Below are 20308 nucleotides of genomic sequence, written 5' to 3'. Positions count from 1 at the left end.
ACAATACTAAAATTATAATCAAATTAATACTAAAATAATACTAAAATTATAATCAAATTAATACTAAAATTATAATCAAATAACAATAATTAAAATTTAAGTAAAATTAAATTTATTTAAAAAAAATAAAAAAAATACCCGAAAAAGGGACGGGCGTGAGCCTATCACGCCGCACCTACGCATTAGGCTATCACGCCCGCACCTCTAGTGCGGCGTGATATTCATACGCCGCACCAGAGGTGCGGGCGTGATAGCTTCCCACGATTAGAGACCCAAAAATCGACTTAAAATCAACAAAATTAGTCCGGATTTCGTACCATTAGTGCTTTTCCTCGTCCGCCCCTCCCACGATCTATGTTTTCGATGAGAAATTAGTTCGGATTTGATTGAAGAGACTTTAGGGTGTTTGAGAGGTTTCGAGATTTTTCAAATTTGTGCAAAGGGTATTTTGGTCTATTCCCGAGGCTGTGTGGGAATCAATGGCTAGGTATAGTAATTCACTTTTGAAAAGCGTTAAAATAAAGCAAATTGAATGATTTTTTTTATTATTAAAAATATCATAACCCTCTATCAAAAAAAAAAAAATGTCATAACCCAATGTAAAATCATGCATTTTGAAACCGTAAAAATAATAAATTTGAAAACAAACAATTCATAATCAAACGGTTTTAAATTTATAGGCAGATCCAAATTAGAGAATTTATTGCTAACCACTAGAATGCTTTGTGTTAGAATGAGGAGCGACAGAAAAAAGCTGAAGTGATATTTGTGCTATCTAACATTACAGATGTTCTAATGAAAACCATAAATCATCACATAAATATGATGATTGCTTATCAGATAGCACTCACAACATGGGAAAATGGATTGATTTAAACCTTGATCCTCGTACAATAATTATTTTTCGAAGCATGTCTCCTAATGTACATATATATATATTTGAAGTAGTGATTTAGAACAATGAAGTCATTTAACTATTAAAGTGGAACAATGAAAACTAATTCATTTTGGCAAGTAAATATTAGATAGGCAGAATTGTATTATTTCGATGAAAGTAACTCAAATTATTCTATGTGAGATGGAGCAGCAGACACAATTGTATTACTAGTAGTAAAAGAGGTGATAAGAAAGATGAGTTTCACAAGACATAACAACAATGTCAGCTCTGAGAAGAGATAGATGTTTACAGAAGAAGAAGAAGAAGGCTTTAGTTTGAATGTTTCCATACAATGAGATTCTTGCAGAATCAGAGCCTACTTAATACACATGGTCTCTTTGTGCAGACGTACATAACATAGCATTTCCGTACAAATATCTCACCCCCTTACCATACAATATACCATTTCCAACTGCTAATTTATATTAGTAGCTGTCAATATCTGTTTCCGGCCTTCGCAGATAGTAACGCAAACAGTTCACCAGCACCTGCAGTTTCCAGACAAAATTAGAGAATATTAACTTTAGTTCTGGGTTTTAAAACACAACTAAAACTATAATATGCGTGTAGTAGTTTATTAATTTACTTCATCAAAGCTAAATACTAGCTCAGATTAATATACATTTAGGAACAATCAAATATAACTATCATTTTTAGCCAAGCCAGATACCTGAGACAATGAACTAGTAAGTGCTGCACCTCTATAGCTGACATGAAACTTGTCTTTCGCTCTCAATCCCTAGGTGATAGGAGGAGGGAGAAGTTAGTAACAAAGGAATGAAATACTTATGACAAAGAGAGTGAGAGAGAGAAAGAGACTTCTGTTTCAATCTCTGCTGATTCCACATCCAGATTGATATCAGCCATGATTTTCATGATTTCTACAACTAAACCAGGTCGATCTGCTGTCTCAATGCAAAGCAAGCTGATAAAACACTCAATCAGTTTTATCAATTCAGGAAACGGCACAACACATGTAACTTCTGAGTCAAAATGCCAAATTTACAACATGCTCAAGAGAAGAGAATCATACCTCCTTGTAGGTCCATCATCTTTCACAAGAATACGAGTCGCAATGTCAACATCAAGCTGCCATAAAAGAAATCATAAATACAACAGAACGTTTTGAACAGAAACTGATTTAGACTTTCCATAATATTTTAGAATCTGGAAGATCCATTTTGTCACACGACTATACTATCCATAAGACCATCAGTGTTTCTGAAGCCTTCAAATCTACAATTACCATGATTTGATAAAATACGAGTATTAGAGCACATTTAACATATTTTCAGGGTATGAGTAACCACAAACTCAGTATGAGGTTCTAGGATATGACATCAACTGAGTTACAACATTGGAAACACAATGTTATGACCAGTTATAGCAAGATAGTTCAACTTGTCAATAATTTTTCTAAATCACCAAGCAGGTCTCCATCTTCAGCTTTCATCTTCACAATTGCTATCTTGGGGGCACCACATGGTTTTACTTCAATCAATCCAACCCCATTCAGTAAATCCGTGCATTTCCTTTGAGATAGGCATATTCCTTTAGAATGTACAGTAAGTATGCAATGATATCATAGTTGTAACATAATTGAATGAAATAATGATTACATGGTAATGTTTAGTTAGCAAAATTTAAAAATCGATAAAATGTAATTATCATTACATTACTATGTAATGCTTGTTTAGTTAAATGTAATCATAAATTTTTGAGATAAGGGCCAAATTTGACCCTAACGCTTACGAAATGGTTCAAATTTAACCCTAACATTTCCAAGCAAGATCAATTTTATTCCTAAGCTATTGAAAATTTCGAAAGACTGGTTTGACCGTCACATCGGAGCTTCCAAACATCAATTACGTCTTAAGATATTTAATATGTCGCTAACACAGTTTATGTGTCTAAAATGTTTAATGTGTTACTAATATTTTAGAAATAACCAACCAAAAATGTACGGAGATGTTTCAATTTATCGATAAACTTGTTTGGAAGGTGTCAAAACAATTTTTTCAAATTCTCAGTAACCTGTTACGTATGACTAAAATTGATCTAACTTGGAACGTTAGGATTAAATTTGCACCATTTCATACATTAGGGCTAAATCTACACTTCTTCAAAAACGTTAGGGTCAAATTTGATCACTATGCCTAAATTTTTATGTACTCAATTAATAATTTGGAATATGATCATACAAAATTATATACTCAACTAATTATTTATAGGGTTGATTCCAAGAGAAAACCACGTGGTTACACTGTTGTGCAGATAGAGGACTATGGCTTTTTTTTTTTTTGGTCAAAACTAGGACTATGCTTGTCAACATTTGCAAATCGATGAATTTTGGATTGACAATGCCAAATTTGAGAGTTAACGACCCCAAAATAAAAATAAAAAATTTAAGAAATTAATGATATTTTAAGCAACTTTAATTCTTCAAGTTTTGAAGTCATTTAGTTATTGTTTGTAAGAAGATAGAAAGTTAATGTTTAGAAAGAGAAACTCCAAAAATGACGGTTTTGAAAAAAAAAATATGGTTCCATAATAAACTTGATACTAAACAAACTTTAATCTTAAAAAAATTCATTTTGAGGTTTTAAACGGCCAAATTTAACAATGTCAACCAAAAAGTCATTGATTTGCAAATGTCGACAAGCACAATCGTCGTTTTGACATAAAAAAATTACCACAATACTTCATCTGCAAACCAGTGTAGCCACAAAGATTTCTTTTGAAATTAACCCATATTTATATTTAGAATGATTAATTTTTTTTTATAATTATATCATTTACATATAAGAAAACAAATATTATCTTTTTTGTACAGATTTTGATTCTTAAAATTTTTAATAATGAAATAATGATTACAAATATAAAATTATAACTAAAATAAAAATAAAAACAGAGAAAAACGATAAAATGGAATGTAAAACTGAAATGAATGAGAAAAGAAAAGGGGAAAATAGAAAAATAGAAAAAAAAACGAAAATAAGGGGAAATGAGAAGAAAAAGCCAAGAAAACAAGAAAATCAGGAAAAAGGAAAAAGAGGGGGTAATGAGAAAAAGTGGGGGAAAACGAAAGATAAAAAAAAGAAAAAAAAAACGAAAAAGGAGAAAAAAAACTGAGAAAAACAAAAAATAAAAAATATAAACTAATAAAAAAATAAAAAATGGAGAAAGTTTATTTAAATTTGGTGTATTGGGGATTAGATCCAAATTTAGATGTAATAGTAATTACATGAAATTTAATTGAAAACAATAAGTTAGTAATAGTAATTCCATTCCAAAAAAGTTAAAAAAAAAATTTAACCAAACAATATAAGGAGCTTTCGATGTAGACATTTTATTTACAAAGCTCATTACATCATACACAGAGACATACTCTAAGAACTACTTCAAGAGCTAACTCATTTATTTGAAACTGAGTGCCAAAGAATGCTTTCAACTTATTGATTATAGTTTCATCCCTTTCCGTGATCACTATATCATCTACATAAACAACTATCAATTAGTCTTGATGTGCCAGGACCGTGAGAAGTACAAGAGCTTCTGTTCATCCTTCCTTTTGCCACCTCCATTAGGATTATTAGTTGTATTAACCAATGCCACGATGTGAGTGGCCATGCTACCGATATAATTACAAACTCAAAGAAGACAAGCATATACTTCACATAATGAAGTACCGCATTAGTTTATAGTTCAATATGAGCATCAACATATTCAGAACCAAACCCGGTTAAAAAAAAAATCCGCACTACAATTTGCTCCTGAACTTGCATTTGTTTTATATCAGCAATAATGGAAAAAATCACCTATTTTACAGAAATCAGTGTTGTTAAAGGCGCAAGGCGCACTAAGGCGCAAGGGGGGTCCTGGAGCCTTGGCGCAAGGGGGGTCCTGGAGCCTTGGCGCAAGGCGCAACTTAAGGCGCGCGCCCGAGCGACTCGAGGCGCACCAAAAAAAAAAAATCATAAATTTATAAAACTAGTCATAAATAATCAAAAACCAACAATAAACCATAAAATGCACTAGTTAAGTTCTAGTTAACTACTAAGACATAATCTAAAACTCATAATTCTAACTTAAAACAACTAATAGTCTTGACTCTAGAAAACTACTAATCTTTAACTTCCTAGTCTTCCTTCCTAATCTTCATCAGAATCATCATCATCATCATCATCACTTCCATCATCATATGCTTCTTGAATAAGGTTCTCAATCTCCTCATCATTGTCACCTTCCTCATCAATGTACTCATCATCTACAAAGTCGGGTTCATTACCCTTATCTTTCTCTTAGCCTTAGACCTAACATTTGAACTAGATGCATTTGCAGCTGCGAGTTATGTGCGATGATGTCTGCTATTCTTTTCTTTTCTTTTCTTTTTTGAAGTTAGAAAACCCTAAAATACCCTAAAAAACCTAATATACCCTCAACTCAACCCTAAAATACCCTAAAATACCATAAGGAAGCCAAGGCGCGCGCCTTGTGCCTGGCTTGAGGCGCACAAAGGCGCACCAAGGCGCGCGCCTTACTGCCCGCGCCCGCCTTTGGTCACCAGAGGCGCTAAGGCTGGAGCCTTAGCCGAGGCGCGCCTCAGGCGCGCCTTTAACAACACTGACAGAAATCAAGAACTTATTCTCTGTTCCACTCGATCACTATCTACAGTTGTATCCAAAGTGTTATGAATTTGATTTAAATAGTTTATAATCCTCTATTAACCATTTTTTTAAACATTAGTATCAACCAATTTAGGTGGGTTATTGTTAAAATGATCTCGTAAGTCTAAACTAAGCACATATCTACAAACTCCATCGAGCATAAGTTTTACCAGCGTTCAATTTTCTGCTAATAATTCTGGATGAACCAAAGTAAACCCAGTGATGTTCTTTTGAGGTTTTACCAGCATTCAATTTTCTGTTAATAATTCTGGATGAAGCCAAAGTAAACACAGTGATGTTCCTTTACGGTTTTACCAGCCTCAGCCATTAGCACAATTAGATATATTGTTCCAGTTCGTGAGCCAGCAACCAAACAGACAGAGCAACTAAATCAAGGAAAAGAAAAGACAATCTCAAAAAGTAGGAGACCGAAACCATGAGACTCAGAAACACAGTAAATAATAGTTTGCAGGAAGTAGAAACCGTCGAGCCACCAGTTGTTGCAATCGGGAGGACCAAACACCCTCAAAGACAGTAGTCAGTGGAATGGGGACTAGAAACCTCCCAACTAATGAATATAAAATAAAATGGTCAAACCGAAATCAATTAATCCGATTGTGCCCTTCAAAAGCAAAACAGAAGAGATGAGCAAGCAGGGATGGACAAAATAATAAGAGATGGAGAACAAAAATTGAAGGTATGCCCGGAAAAGAGAACAAGACCGAATAGGCTGACCAAGCAACCTAGCTTGTGATGCCAAAGAATAGGCTGACCAAGCAACCTAGCTTGTGATGCCAAAGAATAGGCTGACCAAGCAACCTAGCTTGTGATGCCAAAGAAGGGGAAGCAGAACAAGAAAGGCCCATCCAAGTCCCCCAATTTTCCATAACCCTAATTGATATCTCTAATACCATGTTACACAACTAAATTGGGATAAAAAAAATTTGTTTTCTTGTCTCATTTATCAATAATATTATTGTACGACCAGTCTTTCACTCACCATAAACTATATAACATATTAAAGCTCATAAAATAACACATTTGGAAAGATTCTAATTGATACAGTTGTTAAATTATTTGAAGAGAATGAAACGGTTCTATTGATTATTATCTCTTGAGTGGAAAATATAGCGGAGAAAGTATATATAGAGTACAATTTAGAGTTCTTGTAGAACTAAGAAAAGAAGAGTTTAGGATAGGAAGTGTTATCCTAAGCACAATGGACTTCCTAGGAATAAATAATCATATACAGATAAAAAATACCAAAAGCCTTATCCTAATATAAATAGGATAAACAACGAAATATTACGTTTATTACGTAATATTGGCTAACATGCCACCACAAGCCGATGCCGAGAACACAACTGAAGTCATTGACGAAGGAGAAGGAAACAAGCACTTGGTAACTGTTTGGTAAGGACATCAGCAACTTGATCTTCAGTGGACATAAACCTTACTAAGAGAAACCCCTTGGTCACTTGCTCCCAAACAAAATGATAATCAAGTTTAATGTGTTTGTTCGGGTATGAAAGACTAGGTTGACAGTAAGGTACATTGCATCAACATTATCGCACCATAGTTGGATTGGTTTTGGAACTGGGAATCGGAGCTCATGAAGCACTGATTGAATCCACAGGAGTTTAGCTGTATACTCACTTTCGGTGGAGGAACGACCAATAGTTGACTGTTTACAAGTATGCTAAGACACCAGACTCTTGCCAAGACAAACACAGTAAGCACCAGTTGAAATCATCCGAGCATCACCCCAGTCAATGTTAGAGTAACAATGAATGTCACGAATGGGAGATGAGAAGAAAAGGATACCATAGTCGGATGAAACATGAATATAGCAAAGAATACGCTTGACTCCCTTCTAGTGTTCATCCATAGGACTATGTAGAAACTGACGAAGCTTGTTAATAGAGAAAGCTATGTCAAGGCGAGTCAGTGTAAGGTATTGCAAGACACCAACAATATTGCGATACTCATCCCTGTATTTGAGACGTGCGCACGTAGTCTTGGAGAGATTTGGGGTGGTAGCCATGGGCGTGTTGCAAGGCTTGCAATCAGTCATCTTGACACACTCAAGGATGTCAATGTCAAGAGACATATTTAGCCTGAGACAGATGTGCACCAAGTTTGGTGTATCAAATCTCTAACCCAAGAAAATACTTGGCTTTGCCCAAATTTCCAACAGGGAACTCCTTCCCAATGGCTCTAATTATCTGTTGAGTGAGCTCATAATCAACGCCAGCGAGTCGTCAACATAGCACCTAAGATGTATAGCTTAGCCCGTGTCGTAGGCTTGATTAAAAAAAAAAACCCAGGGAACATAGAAAAAGTTTAACACGAGTAAACCATTCTCTGGGAACCTGCATACAAGGTACTTTTGTAGAAGACACACATGATCTCGATTGTCCATCCAGGCACCCATGAAGTTGTTCCATGTAGATGATTTCCACAAGATTGCCATGAAGAAAGGCATTGGGAACATCCAATTGATTAAATGTTTCAATATAGTCGAGCCCGGATTGTTGAGTGAAGCCACGAGCCACCAGACGCGCCTTGTGTCGTTCAATGCTTCCATCCACATTTCATTTACTACAAAACAACCATCGGCAACTAATGATGTTTCTATCCTAGGGTGAACAAGTCTCCATGTGTCATTGTTTAGCAAAGCTTTTATTTCAACAGACATGGCATGACACCATAGTGGTGAAACAAGATGGATCATCCATGGAGTCAACAATAGTAGCCACAAGAGCCAAATACTTCATACAAGCAGTGGGAGTCGATGGGCGTAGGTCCATATGATGATTGCAGGTAGTAGAGACAGGTACCGTAAGAGCTGAAACAGTGGCATCAGTCGAAGGAGATGCATTACTGGGGGGGTTGCAGGCTGCGGCACATTAACCAAATCCACTTCAATAGCATTGGCACTTTCAGGCTCTTCACATATTGGGGCAGCAACGGATTCCAATTCGTCAACCACAAGGGAACCATTAGGAGGCGAAGGCGATTGTTTCAATGATTTGTTGGGACTGCGGACGGCGAGAGTAAACGCGAAGTGAAGGCAGTGGTGCTGCTTGGGAAGAATTGGTGAGTGATGGGAAGCCGTATTGGGATGCTCAGATGGCAATGACAGTGGCTGTCCAGATAGAGAATTTTTATGAATTTCTCGGACGGGCAGTCCGAGAACACACAAGTACCGAGCAACTGGACTGGCAGTTCGAGAAGAAGAGGGAAAACCAATGTCGTGGGATTGTTGAGGCATTGAAGTGATGGTACGAGCAGATAAATGTTAATCCAGGAGTTAGAAGAATAGAAGTAGAAGGAGAGGTAGGGATGGCAACGGGTACCTTGCCCCGGCACTACCCAACCCTAATGGGACTACCCGTACCCTGTATGGGATCAAAACCATTACCCTAACAAGGTACCCGATACCCATCATAACTCTTTTATATATTAAAAAATATTATTGTGTTTTAAATGTAAGATGTGAGATTTGATATCATTAAGCTACTTTATTTTTATTGATTAAGGTTCAATTTGTTCAATTTTTAGATGGATAATTTATTAAATTTATACTTTGTTAAATTTGTAATATTTTTTGTTTTATTTATTGATTCTTAACGGGGTAAGGGTACCCGTGAATTGAATGGGACGTGTATGGGATGCAAAACATATACCCGTTAGGGTAATGGGACGGGTACAGGTAATTACAAAATAAACGGTAAGAGTTTGGGATTGGAACTACCAGCAGGTACCCTACCTGTTGCCATCCCTAAGGAGAGGTAATAGGTGAAGAGGAGGATATACCTATGTACGGACCAAGTAAAGGTGGAAGTTGAAGTGCAATAGGGCCCGAGGAGGAGCTAGTCGACTCGGTGACGGTGTTGTAGTCCTAGCCGGAAACAGACCTTCTCGGAATCCGACGTGTTTGCATATATATACCCATGTGGAGAAAAAATCGAGACAAAGGTGACCACCGTGATTTGGAGAGTCCCTAAGATAGATGCAAGGCTTTATCTGAATTCAAACTTATGCTTGTTGTAGGGTCGAAGCAAAGGGAAAATCCCACAACAAAAAATATGAAGCTTTTTGAAATCCAGAGTGACTTGAAATGCCCAGAAAGAGAGCGAGACATTATTTAAAACTTTTGTGGATAAGAAGTTTATCAATTTGACAGTGTGGTGAACCGCATAATTCCATAATGGTTAAAGCAGTGTCAACAATATGTCTGATTTTGTGTTCCGAAATTCCATTTTGCTCGTGTGTGCAAGGACAAGCCAGTTTGTGTCTAATGCCATTTTGAGCAAAGAAAGAGATTAATTTTTGAAATTCACCCCCAAAATCTGAATGAAATTTTTTAACCTTGGCATCAAATTGACGAAACCATGGCCTAAAAGTTGAGAAACACATATTGAACATCACTTTTATTTCTTAAACAAAAAATCCAAGTAAAACGACTAAATTCATCCACAAAAATAATAAAATAACGATGAGATAAATGAGATAAAATGGGAGCGAAAGCCCAAACATCTAAATGCACAATTTCAAATAAATAACTACTAGAACGAGAGGAGAGACTTGGAAGAGGGTAACGGATGCAGTTGAACAATGGTTTTCACAATCTGAGGGTGCCAATGTCGAAGACAAGCATACCACTGATCAAATGGGACCTTTTCTCCAACAAGGACTTGTTTAAGTGCAAGAGGCATGGTGTAGAGTTCATTTTTACTCGGTCTGCGCAAGAGAATTTCCTTGATGACTGGGCTTTAATAAGACAGTGGGATGGCCAAAAGTTATTTAAATCAGAGTTACCCAAGTGGGTGATAGGCAAACATTGACCATTACTGAGATGAATGTTGTCAAAGCCCTAGTAAGGCATAGGATGTTGTAACTTACCATTCTCATTGTTGAAGGCAAAGTATCCTGGATAGGCATTGTTCCACCCAAAATTAGCCTGAGGACAAGGTTTGCGACGACCCCGCTTCTTGGTGTTCTTAGCATTAGACTTGACTGTGTTGTCATCAGACTTAATAGCAAGGTTGGCCATGCGAAAGGTCTGAGTTTTTCAAAAGAATTTCTTGATAAATCAGTTGATAACCGGAGCCCCATGTCTGACATTGAGAGTAGTGATGCTGTTGTGGTATTCCTGACCCATATTTTCTAATAGGGCAGGCATGAGATGCACACAAGAGGGAGGTGTGCCAGCAGCTTCCAGCTCATACCACAGGTTGGTCATTCCGTTCCCTTTGAGTTCAAAGAGTTTCAGAGTCAATTGCAATTGTCTATTTTCAGAGACTGTACCATAGGTACGCTCAAAAGCATCCCTAATTGCTCGAGGATTGTCCATGTTGGTGATGATAGGAAAGACTTCCTTGGTTAGTGAGGAGATGATCCATGCTTTAACCCGACGATCGTGCTGTTCCCATGTGCAAAAGGCAGGATTACTCATAAAATCACCAGGGACATTAGGATTGGCATTGTGAACACGTGGTACATATTTGGGCGGTGGTGGTATTGACCCCGATTAGAGTTCACCAAAAGATTGCATTGCTTCAATGATATGTAGTTACGAGGAGTAAGTTTGATAGAGATGGTGGGGTTACTTTGTGACAGAAGGAAGTAATAAAGAAGACGGAATGGAATCAATATAGGTGAATGGGACAGATTTAGTGGAATATAGGAGTGTGGCAGTGAATTGTGCTGTTGCTGTCCTGAAGTAACATGAGTAAAATTAGAAAATGGAGGAAACGGATAAGTTTGGGGTAGTCAGGATTGCGACACCGGAGGGGGAAAGGCTGGTTGAAGGGGATCAGGGAAAGGTTAATTGTGGATTTACAGTGACTGTAGAGTGAGGTTGAGGATTGGAGGCTTGCGCAAAAGGTGTTACGCATAGGAGCTGTTCCAAGAAGTGAACTGATACGTATCGGTCACAAACTATGGTGGTCAGAACTGACCTAGGGGTGCGAAGAGCGGTGGATTTGAGTGAGATTGCAGTCATGAAGCCAGATCGGAAATTAGTGTGAATTCTGATTCATTGAAGTGAGAGGAGGACTTAGGGTTATGAGACAGGGAAGATTCAACCTCCTGACTAGTGGTCGGATGTGTGCCGGTGGCGGCAGAAATAGTAGGATCGACCATTTCTGAAACCTTGTTAAATTATTTGAAGAGAATGAAACGATTCTATTGATTATTATCTTTTGAATAGAAAATACAGCGAAGGAAAATATATATAGCGTACAAGTTATAGTCCCAGTAGAACTAAGAAAAGAAGAGTTTAGGATAGGAAGTGTAATCCTAAACACAATAGAATAAAAAACCAAAAGCCTTATCCTAATACAGATAGGATAAACAGAGAAATATTACATTTATTACGTAATATTATCGCTAACAGAAGTTACTGTACCTTAAATGCAAGCTTGTCATTAACTATTTTCTATTTATCGGAACAAATCATTACTACTATAATGAAAAAAAGGACAAAGGTCTGTAGATGAAGTGCTGCAGGTAACAAACGATTAATTTTGCTGATACTGAAGAAAGTTGGGGAACTTCTAAATGCATATTCTTCCTTTACCAACTATCCTTTATTCTTTAAAAAATAAATAATTAAATAATATTATTAATTTACATAACTCTTCAATTTTTTCTTATTAATAATTACTTTTAATGACTTTTAATTGAATACATTAATCTGAAAACATTTTCATAAAATAAACCTTTTTTATGGTTAGGGTAATTTATAATAGTTTTAGTAAGGAAATTTTACTTTGATAAACTATTTGCAGTAAATTCATATACTCACTTGAATCTTCTATTCTTAAAATTTATTATATTATTAATACCACTATATTTCTTATATAAAATAGTTAACACAACATATAGAAGTAATATTAATTATTGCGTTGGTAGATGTCAAGATGAGGTAAAATATTAACTAATAAAAAAAGAGAAACGGAACAAGCTAATGGTAAGAAATGTTAATTTGAAATTTTACCTTTTTCTCAGGAGCTTTTATTCCAAAAGCTTCACCTAAAGCAAGATGCTCACTAGATTCCTAGCAGAAGACCCAAAGTAAACAGATCAATTTCCACAAGAAGCATTGAGTTTAAGAGAAATCCCACAATTTCCCAGATTGAAATAAAACAGACATTTAACCCAATATTTAAGAAAGAACAACAGCAAAAGCACTAGGCAAGAATATGAATTCAGCATACATACTGGATGATACTTCAAAAGATTGTTAATGATGGTAAGTCGTATTCTCTCTAACATATCAGGATCTTCAACCTTGCGCCCGCTATCACTAGCATAATCAAAATAAAACTCTAAATGCTAAGATTCGTAACAGAACATACAACATTCTGTAATTGGTATGATGCTGGTATATTTAAAGACTTTCAAGTGTTCACAATATATATATATATATTATCATGTTTGTCTTTGACAATAAATCACTGAAAAATAATTGAAAATACAATTATTGTGGTTTACAAGTTCACATTTCAATTCATATCACTGCATCAAAATCTTGCTGCTGCTAATTTCGCTTGGACTTCTGTCAACAGATGTAAGAAACTGACTACATCAGCACATCTAAGAACTCAGAAATAGCATAAAATAAATGCAGCAAACAGATGATAACTACCAACCACAAGGGGGCGGCCCGGTGCACTACGCGTCCCCGCTGAGCGAGGGTCCGGGGAGGGGTCCCACCACAAGGGTGTACTGGGGGCAAGCCTTCCCCTGCCAATTTATTTGGCAAGAGGCCGCTCCTAAGACTCGAACCCCTGACCTCTTGGTCACACGACAACAAGGTCCACAATAAATTCTTCAATGTCTATATTGACAACCTTGCAACTGATTTGAGAAATATTCCTTATTAGAATAATTTAATCCCTCAAAAATATATCGAACATAAGGTTGAACGTGGTCTTGATACCCCAGCAAACAACAACTTCGCCCCCTGCTATTCTTTCCCTGAAGGGTGCTACTTTAAATTTGGCCCATGGAGCTTCTTTCCGAGAACCACGAGTATCCCAGCAGTAGGGAGTCAGACGAGAGAGCAAAGTCATAAATGTATATTATTTTCTATATGATGGGATATTTAATTTTCGGTTTTTTCATGTAAATTAGCATATCCATATCAAATTCTTTAACTGATTTTATACAAGGAAATCAGGAACAAATAAATATGAAATTTTAAGAGCTTTATAGATTCTAATATTCCAAAACATTGAAACCAGTGATAAAGTTTTGTAGGGTAATGTGCAGGGCTAGGGAGCGACCTAGTAGATGTCAAGGGATATTGGAGTTAAAAGAGAACTTACAAACGGGTAATGAAGAATTTGGTTTGCTTGACTGGTCCTTCGGTGCTTACTGATCCCTTTGTAACATCCAACCCCAAATCTTTCAAGGCTTTCATCTGCCCTATGATAAACAAAGTAGCTTTACAAATTCTATAAACATAAGGACAAATAGGAACATATCATGAAATATCAAAGAAACAAAATTGCCTCCAAAGTCACACTAAGGATGTTCCTAACGAATTTTTGTGCATAGCAAAGACATCAATTATTCCTACTTAAACTGGACAATTTATGCTTCAGGGGGCTTCTTTTCTATTTATTTACACAGTTGTTATTTTCCCTACGTCCCACACATATGAAGCCACTTCCTTATAGGCAGTAGTTATATATGGATTTTTTTTCCCTTAATTGTATTTTTACTTCTGAGGGCGAGCCTTGGCGCAATGGTAAACGTTGTTGTCGTGTGACCGAGAGGTCACGGGTTCGAGTCTTAGGAGCGGCCTCTTGCCAAAAATTGGCAGGGGAAGGCTTGCCCCCAGTACACCCTTGTGGTGGGATCCCTCTCCGGACCCTCGCTTAGCGGGGACGCGTAGTGCACCGGGCCGCCCTTTTTAATTGTATTTTACTTCTCTGTTTTATTTTATTTTTCAAAATGATACTTTTGATCTTTTCCTGTTCTCAATATTACCTGACATAATTATATCAAGACTAACATAATAAATAACTTCTTAATTAGACAATCCTTTTTTCTACCATAAGTTGTTCTAATCTTATTTAATGAAAAAGGTACATATTTTAAACAGTGTTTTCATATACTATCTAAAATACTTTATTTGAAAGAAGCTTTTAAATTTGTACTAGACACACACACACACACACTAACTACTTAAACTGCAACCTATGTTATATATAAAATATCTTATGATTTTCAAAAATTAATTTCCCTCAATGGGAACTCATTTCGAATCAAAATATTAACTTTTGGCTATACAAATATCAAGTTTCTTACACTTTAAACTCAGAGATTTCAAACTATTTACTAAAGAGAATTATCATCTCAAACCTATAGACACATGCACATACACAAACTTGTGTCACACTTTCACTAGTTCATAGATTGGACCAACGTTTGCCACGTTGATCAAATAAAATTGACCAACAAAAAGAAGTGTTAAGTATCCCACATTGGCTAGCTTAGTTGTAGAGGTAAGTTTGAGTCAATCCTCCACCTTTAAGGTACCTATATAGGTCTAACTTTACATGCTAAAAGAACCATCTAATCCAATGTTGGATCATCAGATGTTGGGTTTGCCACAAATGCCCATTCCTACAAGTTTCATGCTCCATATGTCCTAGGCATGAGGGGGCATGTTAAGTACTTAAGTATCTCCCATTGGTTACCTATAGAGGTAATGTTACAGATTATCTGCTTATTATTTCTATATTAGTAGTTTTATTCCTATAGTAGGAAACTGCTTTAATTAAATTTCTAAATTATAGGTTTCCTATTTATTTATTTCTATATTAGTTTTATTTCCATTAGGAGGCGGATTTAGTTTAATTCCTATATTTAGGATTCCTATTTATGTTAAACTTTCTAATTTGTCTTTTACTTCTCCTATTTAATTGACAAACGAAATGATTAAAGTAAGCAGAATTTTATTGATGATTTTTATCGTTAACCTAAAGATTGGAGCTCTCCCTTAAGGAGGTACAAGGTTTGAGTCGCCCTTTAACAAGCTGAAAATTATTCAAGATAGGTCAACCAAGAAATAATAACAAAGAGAAAAGACCGTTGTTACAACTAGACTTTTCAGTTAATCATTCTGTGACAAGATCCGTGGAAAGGGAACATAACAGGTAATACGTATGAGGTAATCCTCCCCTTTGAGGTACCTTTTGGGGTGAACTTAGGTCAATCTTTATGCTAAGAAAAGAGTTTCACTCACATAGACTTTTATACTTGGAGATAGTTGAGTACAAAATGAATCCTCATTTTTAACTAGAAATATATATTGATAGGGCAGAGAGTCTGAAAAACAAAATCAGTGTACTGCTATCCATTTTGATATTAGAGCATCTCATTGCCCAAATCAATGACAACAGCATTAGAGGTAACCAAATTATAGGCATGAAAATGTATCTAAATCAGTTGAATTTTAATACATTGGCTCAACCCTTGAGACTAACTGTTAAATACAAAGGCACGCTGTCTCTTCTGACATAAGGAAAATGATGCTGATCAACCCCCTCAACAAAAGAAAAAAGGATCATCCTTCTGTTGGTTTTGCAGAAATATTTCCATAAAAGCATCTCTTGCATTTTCTAATGTGTAGTCAGTTTAGGAAAATTAGGCAATGGAAAATTAATTCCAGTCAAATTTAAAATAAGGCATTTATTTGTAAAAGAACTCATTTTACGAACTTCTTCAAACTCATAGAAAAGCAACGTATACAGCTAGTAGTCAACCACCACCACCACTATTCATTAATCTCATTTTTTCTTATGTTCTCTCCCAGTCAACTAGAAATGAACATTTCATGTGATCCTTTCTTCTACTTAACTGCAACAGGGAAAATGTTGAATCCTTTTACAGGTCACACAATTTCTCATGGTCTTTCTAATTGAAAAAAAAAGGATACTAGTTCTTTTCTGATGTAGCACCCCAAAAAATGGAATTTCCATTTCATCTCATTATCAATGTCAGCAGAAAAAAATGAATCGTTTACCAAGAATATGCTTTTCAACGAAAATAAATCCCTTTAAAACAAGTACTTTCGCTGAAAAAAAAAATAAAAAAAAAAAACTTAATCCAAAATCTCCTAAAAGCCAACTAACCTAAATATAATTTTACAAGAACATGAAAAGCTAAAATATCATTCATCCGCTACACTTCATTGCAGCTTTTCAGATGTACAGGCATCAGGTCAAACTGTATGATTGGGTGTTGGAATCAGAATTTTCAGGAAGACTAACTCCTTAGTCCTCATGTAACCCAATGCTTCCCTTTGTTATATGCCAATGAGAAGACCACATTTCAGGAACACAGTTAGAGTGAGGAGACAAAAGATACTTTACCGTGTCAATGAGTGCTCCTAGACGATCTCCAAAGCTGACTTGTACAATTGTTGCATCATCATCAGAATCTTGATCAATTAGAACTACGGGCATGGGAACATAATCAGTATCCTGTTCAGAATTAGATGGTACCATTTTATCATATTCACAAAAGTCAGAACAATGTTATCTTTCTTTTTGATAATTTAAATAATTAACATATTTCAAGTGAAATATGTACATATACCAATTACAAATACTAAAAGTTGCATTTTTAATAACATGAATGAAAATAAAAAAAACAAGATTAAGCACTATATAAAAGTGGTTTGAGCTAACTGTCAGGATTAGAGATTCTGATAGTAGAAGATTAGGGTAGAAAGAAACTCTTCTTGAAAGAAGAGAAGAAGAAGAAGAATCAAGGGAGAAAACAGATTTTCATTAGTAATTCTTATGATCTCGATACACTGCTGAGGAAGAGACTAAATAGGGAAAAACTACTATGCTGATGTGGCACTGTAACATTACAGCTATCTAACTAATCCCCTAACAGAATACTAAAAGCAATAAACAACTAATAAAGTCATAAAACAAGCCAAATAACCTACTAATTAATCTCTAATTAATTCCCCTTAAAACCCATACTTAGTATCATGACACTAACACGATACCGAAGCAGGAGCAGCAAGAATTCTCAGCACAAAAATCAAAATGTTTCAATAACAATAATTAATGACTCATAAAGGTGCTAAGCTTTCTTCTCTCTCTCTTTTCAAGTAAAAAAAGAAATAAAGGGCTTACACGGCCTTGACAATGCTACAATAGAGGGAGTTTATGATATGCACAAATTATCAAGAATATAGAGAGCAGTATTATCCTGATCTCTGTGAATATTCCAGCATACATATTTATCGGCTAACTGCTAACGTAAACAAGAATATGCTTGCTAACAAACCTTGGAAATATATAACTAGTGGACCTTATGAAGCAATGGTTAAATTACAAAGCAAGTAATCCTACACGTAACACATCCTATGATCCTACCCTTTTATTCACCTACTTGTCCCACTTGAAGTGGATATTATTAAGTTGGCAGTTTAAGCTAAATATTGTAGTAAAATATGGACTGTGTTCCTCCTTGAGTAGTCGATAATATGAATAAGAGAAAGTCTATCATAGCTATTTATGCACATTCAATGTACTTCACACGCATAGAGGAATACATAGAATGCACAATGATATAAAACATCAGGCAAAAGTACTGAGGCCATATATCCAAAGGTAATCATTTTCTTTCTGTTGTTCATCAAAAGTTTGAAGATAAATGAAAAGACTAATGCAACTAACCAAGGGGATTGATCTTGCGGCGTTGGTAGAAATACCCAAGATGATCCTGCATGACAGTTAGATAAGATAAATCATAAGCAAAGATTCAGATTGTCTTATTTACAACGGAAAATGTCACAAGTGTTCTTCATTTCCCCAAAAAAATCAATAACTGAAATAAAAAATTCAAAAACGGAATTCACAAACATCAAAATCCTCCATGATCCTGGATGAAAGTTAGAGAAATCATAACAAACGAGTCCGATTATGGGTTCTTATTTTAGGAAAGAAAATGTCATAATAGTTCATTTCCTCAGAATCAATAACTGAAAAATATATATATATATAAATCAAAATAGAGAGGGCGAGCCTTGGCGCAACGGTAAAACGTTGTTGCCCTGTGACCAGAGGTCACGGGTTCGAGTCTTAGGAGCGGCCTCTTGCCAATTAAATTGGTAAGGGAAGGCTTGCCCCCAATACACCCTTGTGGTGGGACCCCTCCCCGGACCCTCGCTCAACGGGGACGCGTAATGCGACCGGGCCGCTTTTTTTTTTTTATATAAATCAAAATAGAATATACAAGTACCAAAAACCTCCATCTCACCCAAAACTATAAGAAACCTAATTGCGATGCTCTCAAACCAGGAAATACAGAGCAAGCACTAAAAATCCGGCCGCCTGAACACAAGATACTAATTCGCAAACGTTTATTCAAAAAGGGAGACAATGGACTTTCTGTTACTGTATGCCTGAGGCTGTGTTGAATAACTACCTTTTTGTGGATAAAGCGATTCCGGTGCGGTCAGAGAAGAACTTGGGGCGGATCAGAAAGGAAGTAGAGAAGAATTCTTGAGGAATAAGGATATTAGAAGTGAAATCCTTGGGTCGAAGATGAGGAGGATGGTGAATTTGGGCGACGGACGAAGAAGAAAAAATAAAACTGTAAGCAATAGCCATTATTACTTGCTAGAGTTTAGGTTGATCGGGCTTGAGTACAATGGAGAGAGGTTTGTTTTAGAGACGGAAATAATTCTATTATTATTAATAGACGAAGAAGCTGGCAGAGGCAGTGTCTGTCTCTGTCTGCTGTCTAGCGTCATCTAGTTGGGACCCGCATCACTGCTTGCTATATACAGAAATACTGTGGGATGCAACTTAGTCAAAATCAAGGACAAGCAAGTAATATAAATGATGTGTGAAGTTGGGACTTAAATTAATATTTTTTTTTTTTTTTTTTTACGTTTAAACCTATATTGATGTTAGTTTGTACGTGTAGTCTAAATTGATACTTTCTCATCCACCATATAAATTGATACTTTTTCAACAACTACAAACTTATTTTGATACTTTAACCCCAAAATTAATTTACTTAAAAAGAATGTTTTTGTAATAAATAAAAATGCATTAAGTGCATGCTGTAATGGGGCAGTTCTGACCGGATAAAAATTCCGGCAAAGTAAATTAGTGTTTAAGATGAAAATTTGAATTTCACTCTTTTTAAGTGTTTTTATTTTTTTCCTTTTTCTGAACAATGCAATGCATGCTTTTTAGTTTTGTAAACATTCACTCGTTCGAAATAAAAATGGAGATTGGATATACAAAAGTCGCACTTATGAGCTTCAAAGTTTACAAATGACGGTTTTAATATTTATTTTGAAAATAATAGAATGAAAAAGAACAAGGAGAAGATGAAGTTATATTGTTGTAGTTATAGGTAGTATTTATCGATCGTTCAAAAGCATAGATTAAGTTGTTGATGCTTACATCATATTCTACAATAGAAGTTAGGATAATCAAGAAAAATTACATATTGTTTGTGCTCAAAATAAAGAAACATAGATTATTTCAATCAAAGAAAATCATTCATGAATGAATGAACTATTGTGCTATATTTTTCATATCTTGTTTGATTATTACGAGTTGTATCATCTTTCATTAGCTATGAAATTAATAAAGTTAATTTAGTTCATTTGAACTGTTCAGTTTGTTGCATTAGTTTATTC

At 35.6% G+C, this 20308-nt stretch overlaps 1 protein-coding gene across 1 annotated transcript; it reads right to left on the bottom strand.

Annotated features, from left to right (window-relative positions):
* Window positions 1–1120: 1120 nt before the first annotated feature.
* LOC136225621 (ACT domain-containing protein ACR12) lies at window positions 1121–19375 on the bottom strand. The gene is made up of 10 exons (XM_066013703.1): window positions 19078–19375; window positions 18327–18372; window positions 17001–17111; window positions 13944–14038; window positions 12835–12919; window positions 12611–12670; window positions 1971–2026; window positions 1757–1862; window positions 1608–1676; window positions 1121–1425 (listed from the first exon to the last, which is right to left on the bottom strand). The coding sequence occupies exons 1-10, from the start codon at window positions 19260–19262 to the stop codon at window positions 1363–1365; spliced, it is 876 nt and encodes a 291-aa protein (XP_065869775.1). The 5' UTR covers window positions 19263–19375; the 3' UTR covers window positions 1121–1362.
* Between the last annotated feature and the right edge of the window lie 933 nt (window positions 19376–20308).

This window comes from Euphorbia lathyris, chromosome 4 (genome assembly GCF_963576675.1).
Source record: "Euphorbia lathyris chromosome 4, ddEupLath1.1, whole genome shotgun sequence".
NCBI lineage: Eukaryota > Viridiplantae > Streptophyta > Magnoliopsida > Malpighiales > Euphorbiaceae > Euphorbia > Euphorbia lathyris.
This window is presented reverse-complemented; position numbering and strand designations above follow the sequence as displayed.

Excerpts from the sequence above, each read along its gene's own strand:
- LOC136225621 (XM_066013703.1), bottom strand. The coding sequence starts at position 19,262 with ATGGCTATTGCTTACAGTTTTATTTTTTCTTCTTCGTCCGTCGCCCAA. Across the intron at positions 14,039-17,000 it reads TAGGAGCACTCATTGACACG|ATGAAAGCCTTGAAAGATTT; the intron begins GTAAAGTATCTT and ends ATCATAGGGCAG. Across the intron at positions 12,920-13,943 it reads AAATTCTTCATTACCCGTTT|TGATAGCGGGCGCAAGGTTG; the intron begins GTAAGTTCTCTT and ends TGATTATGCTAG.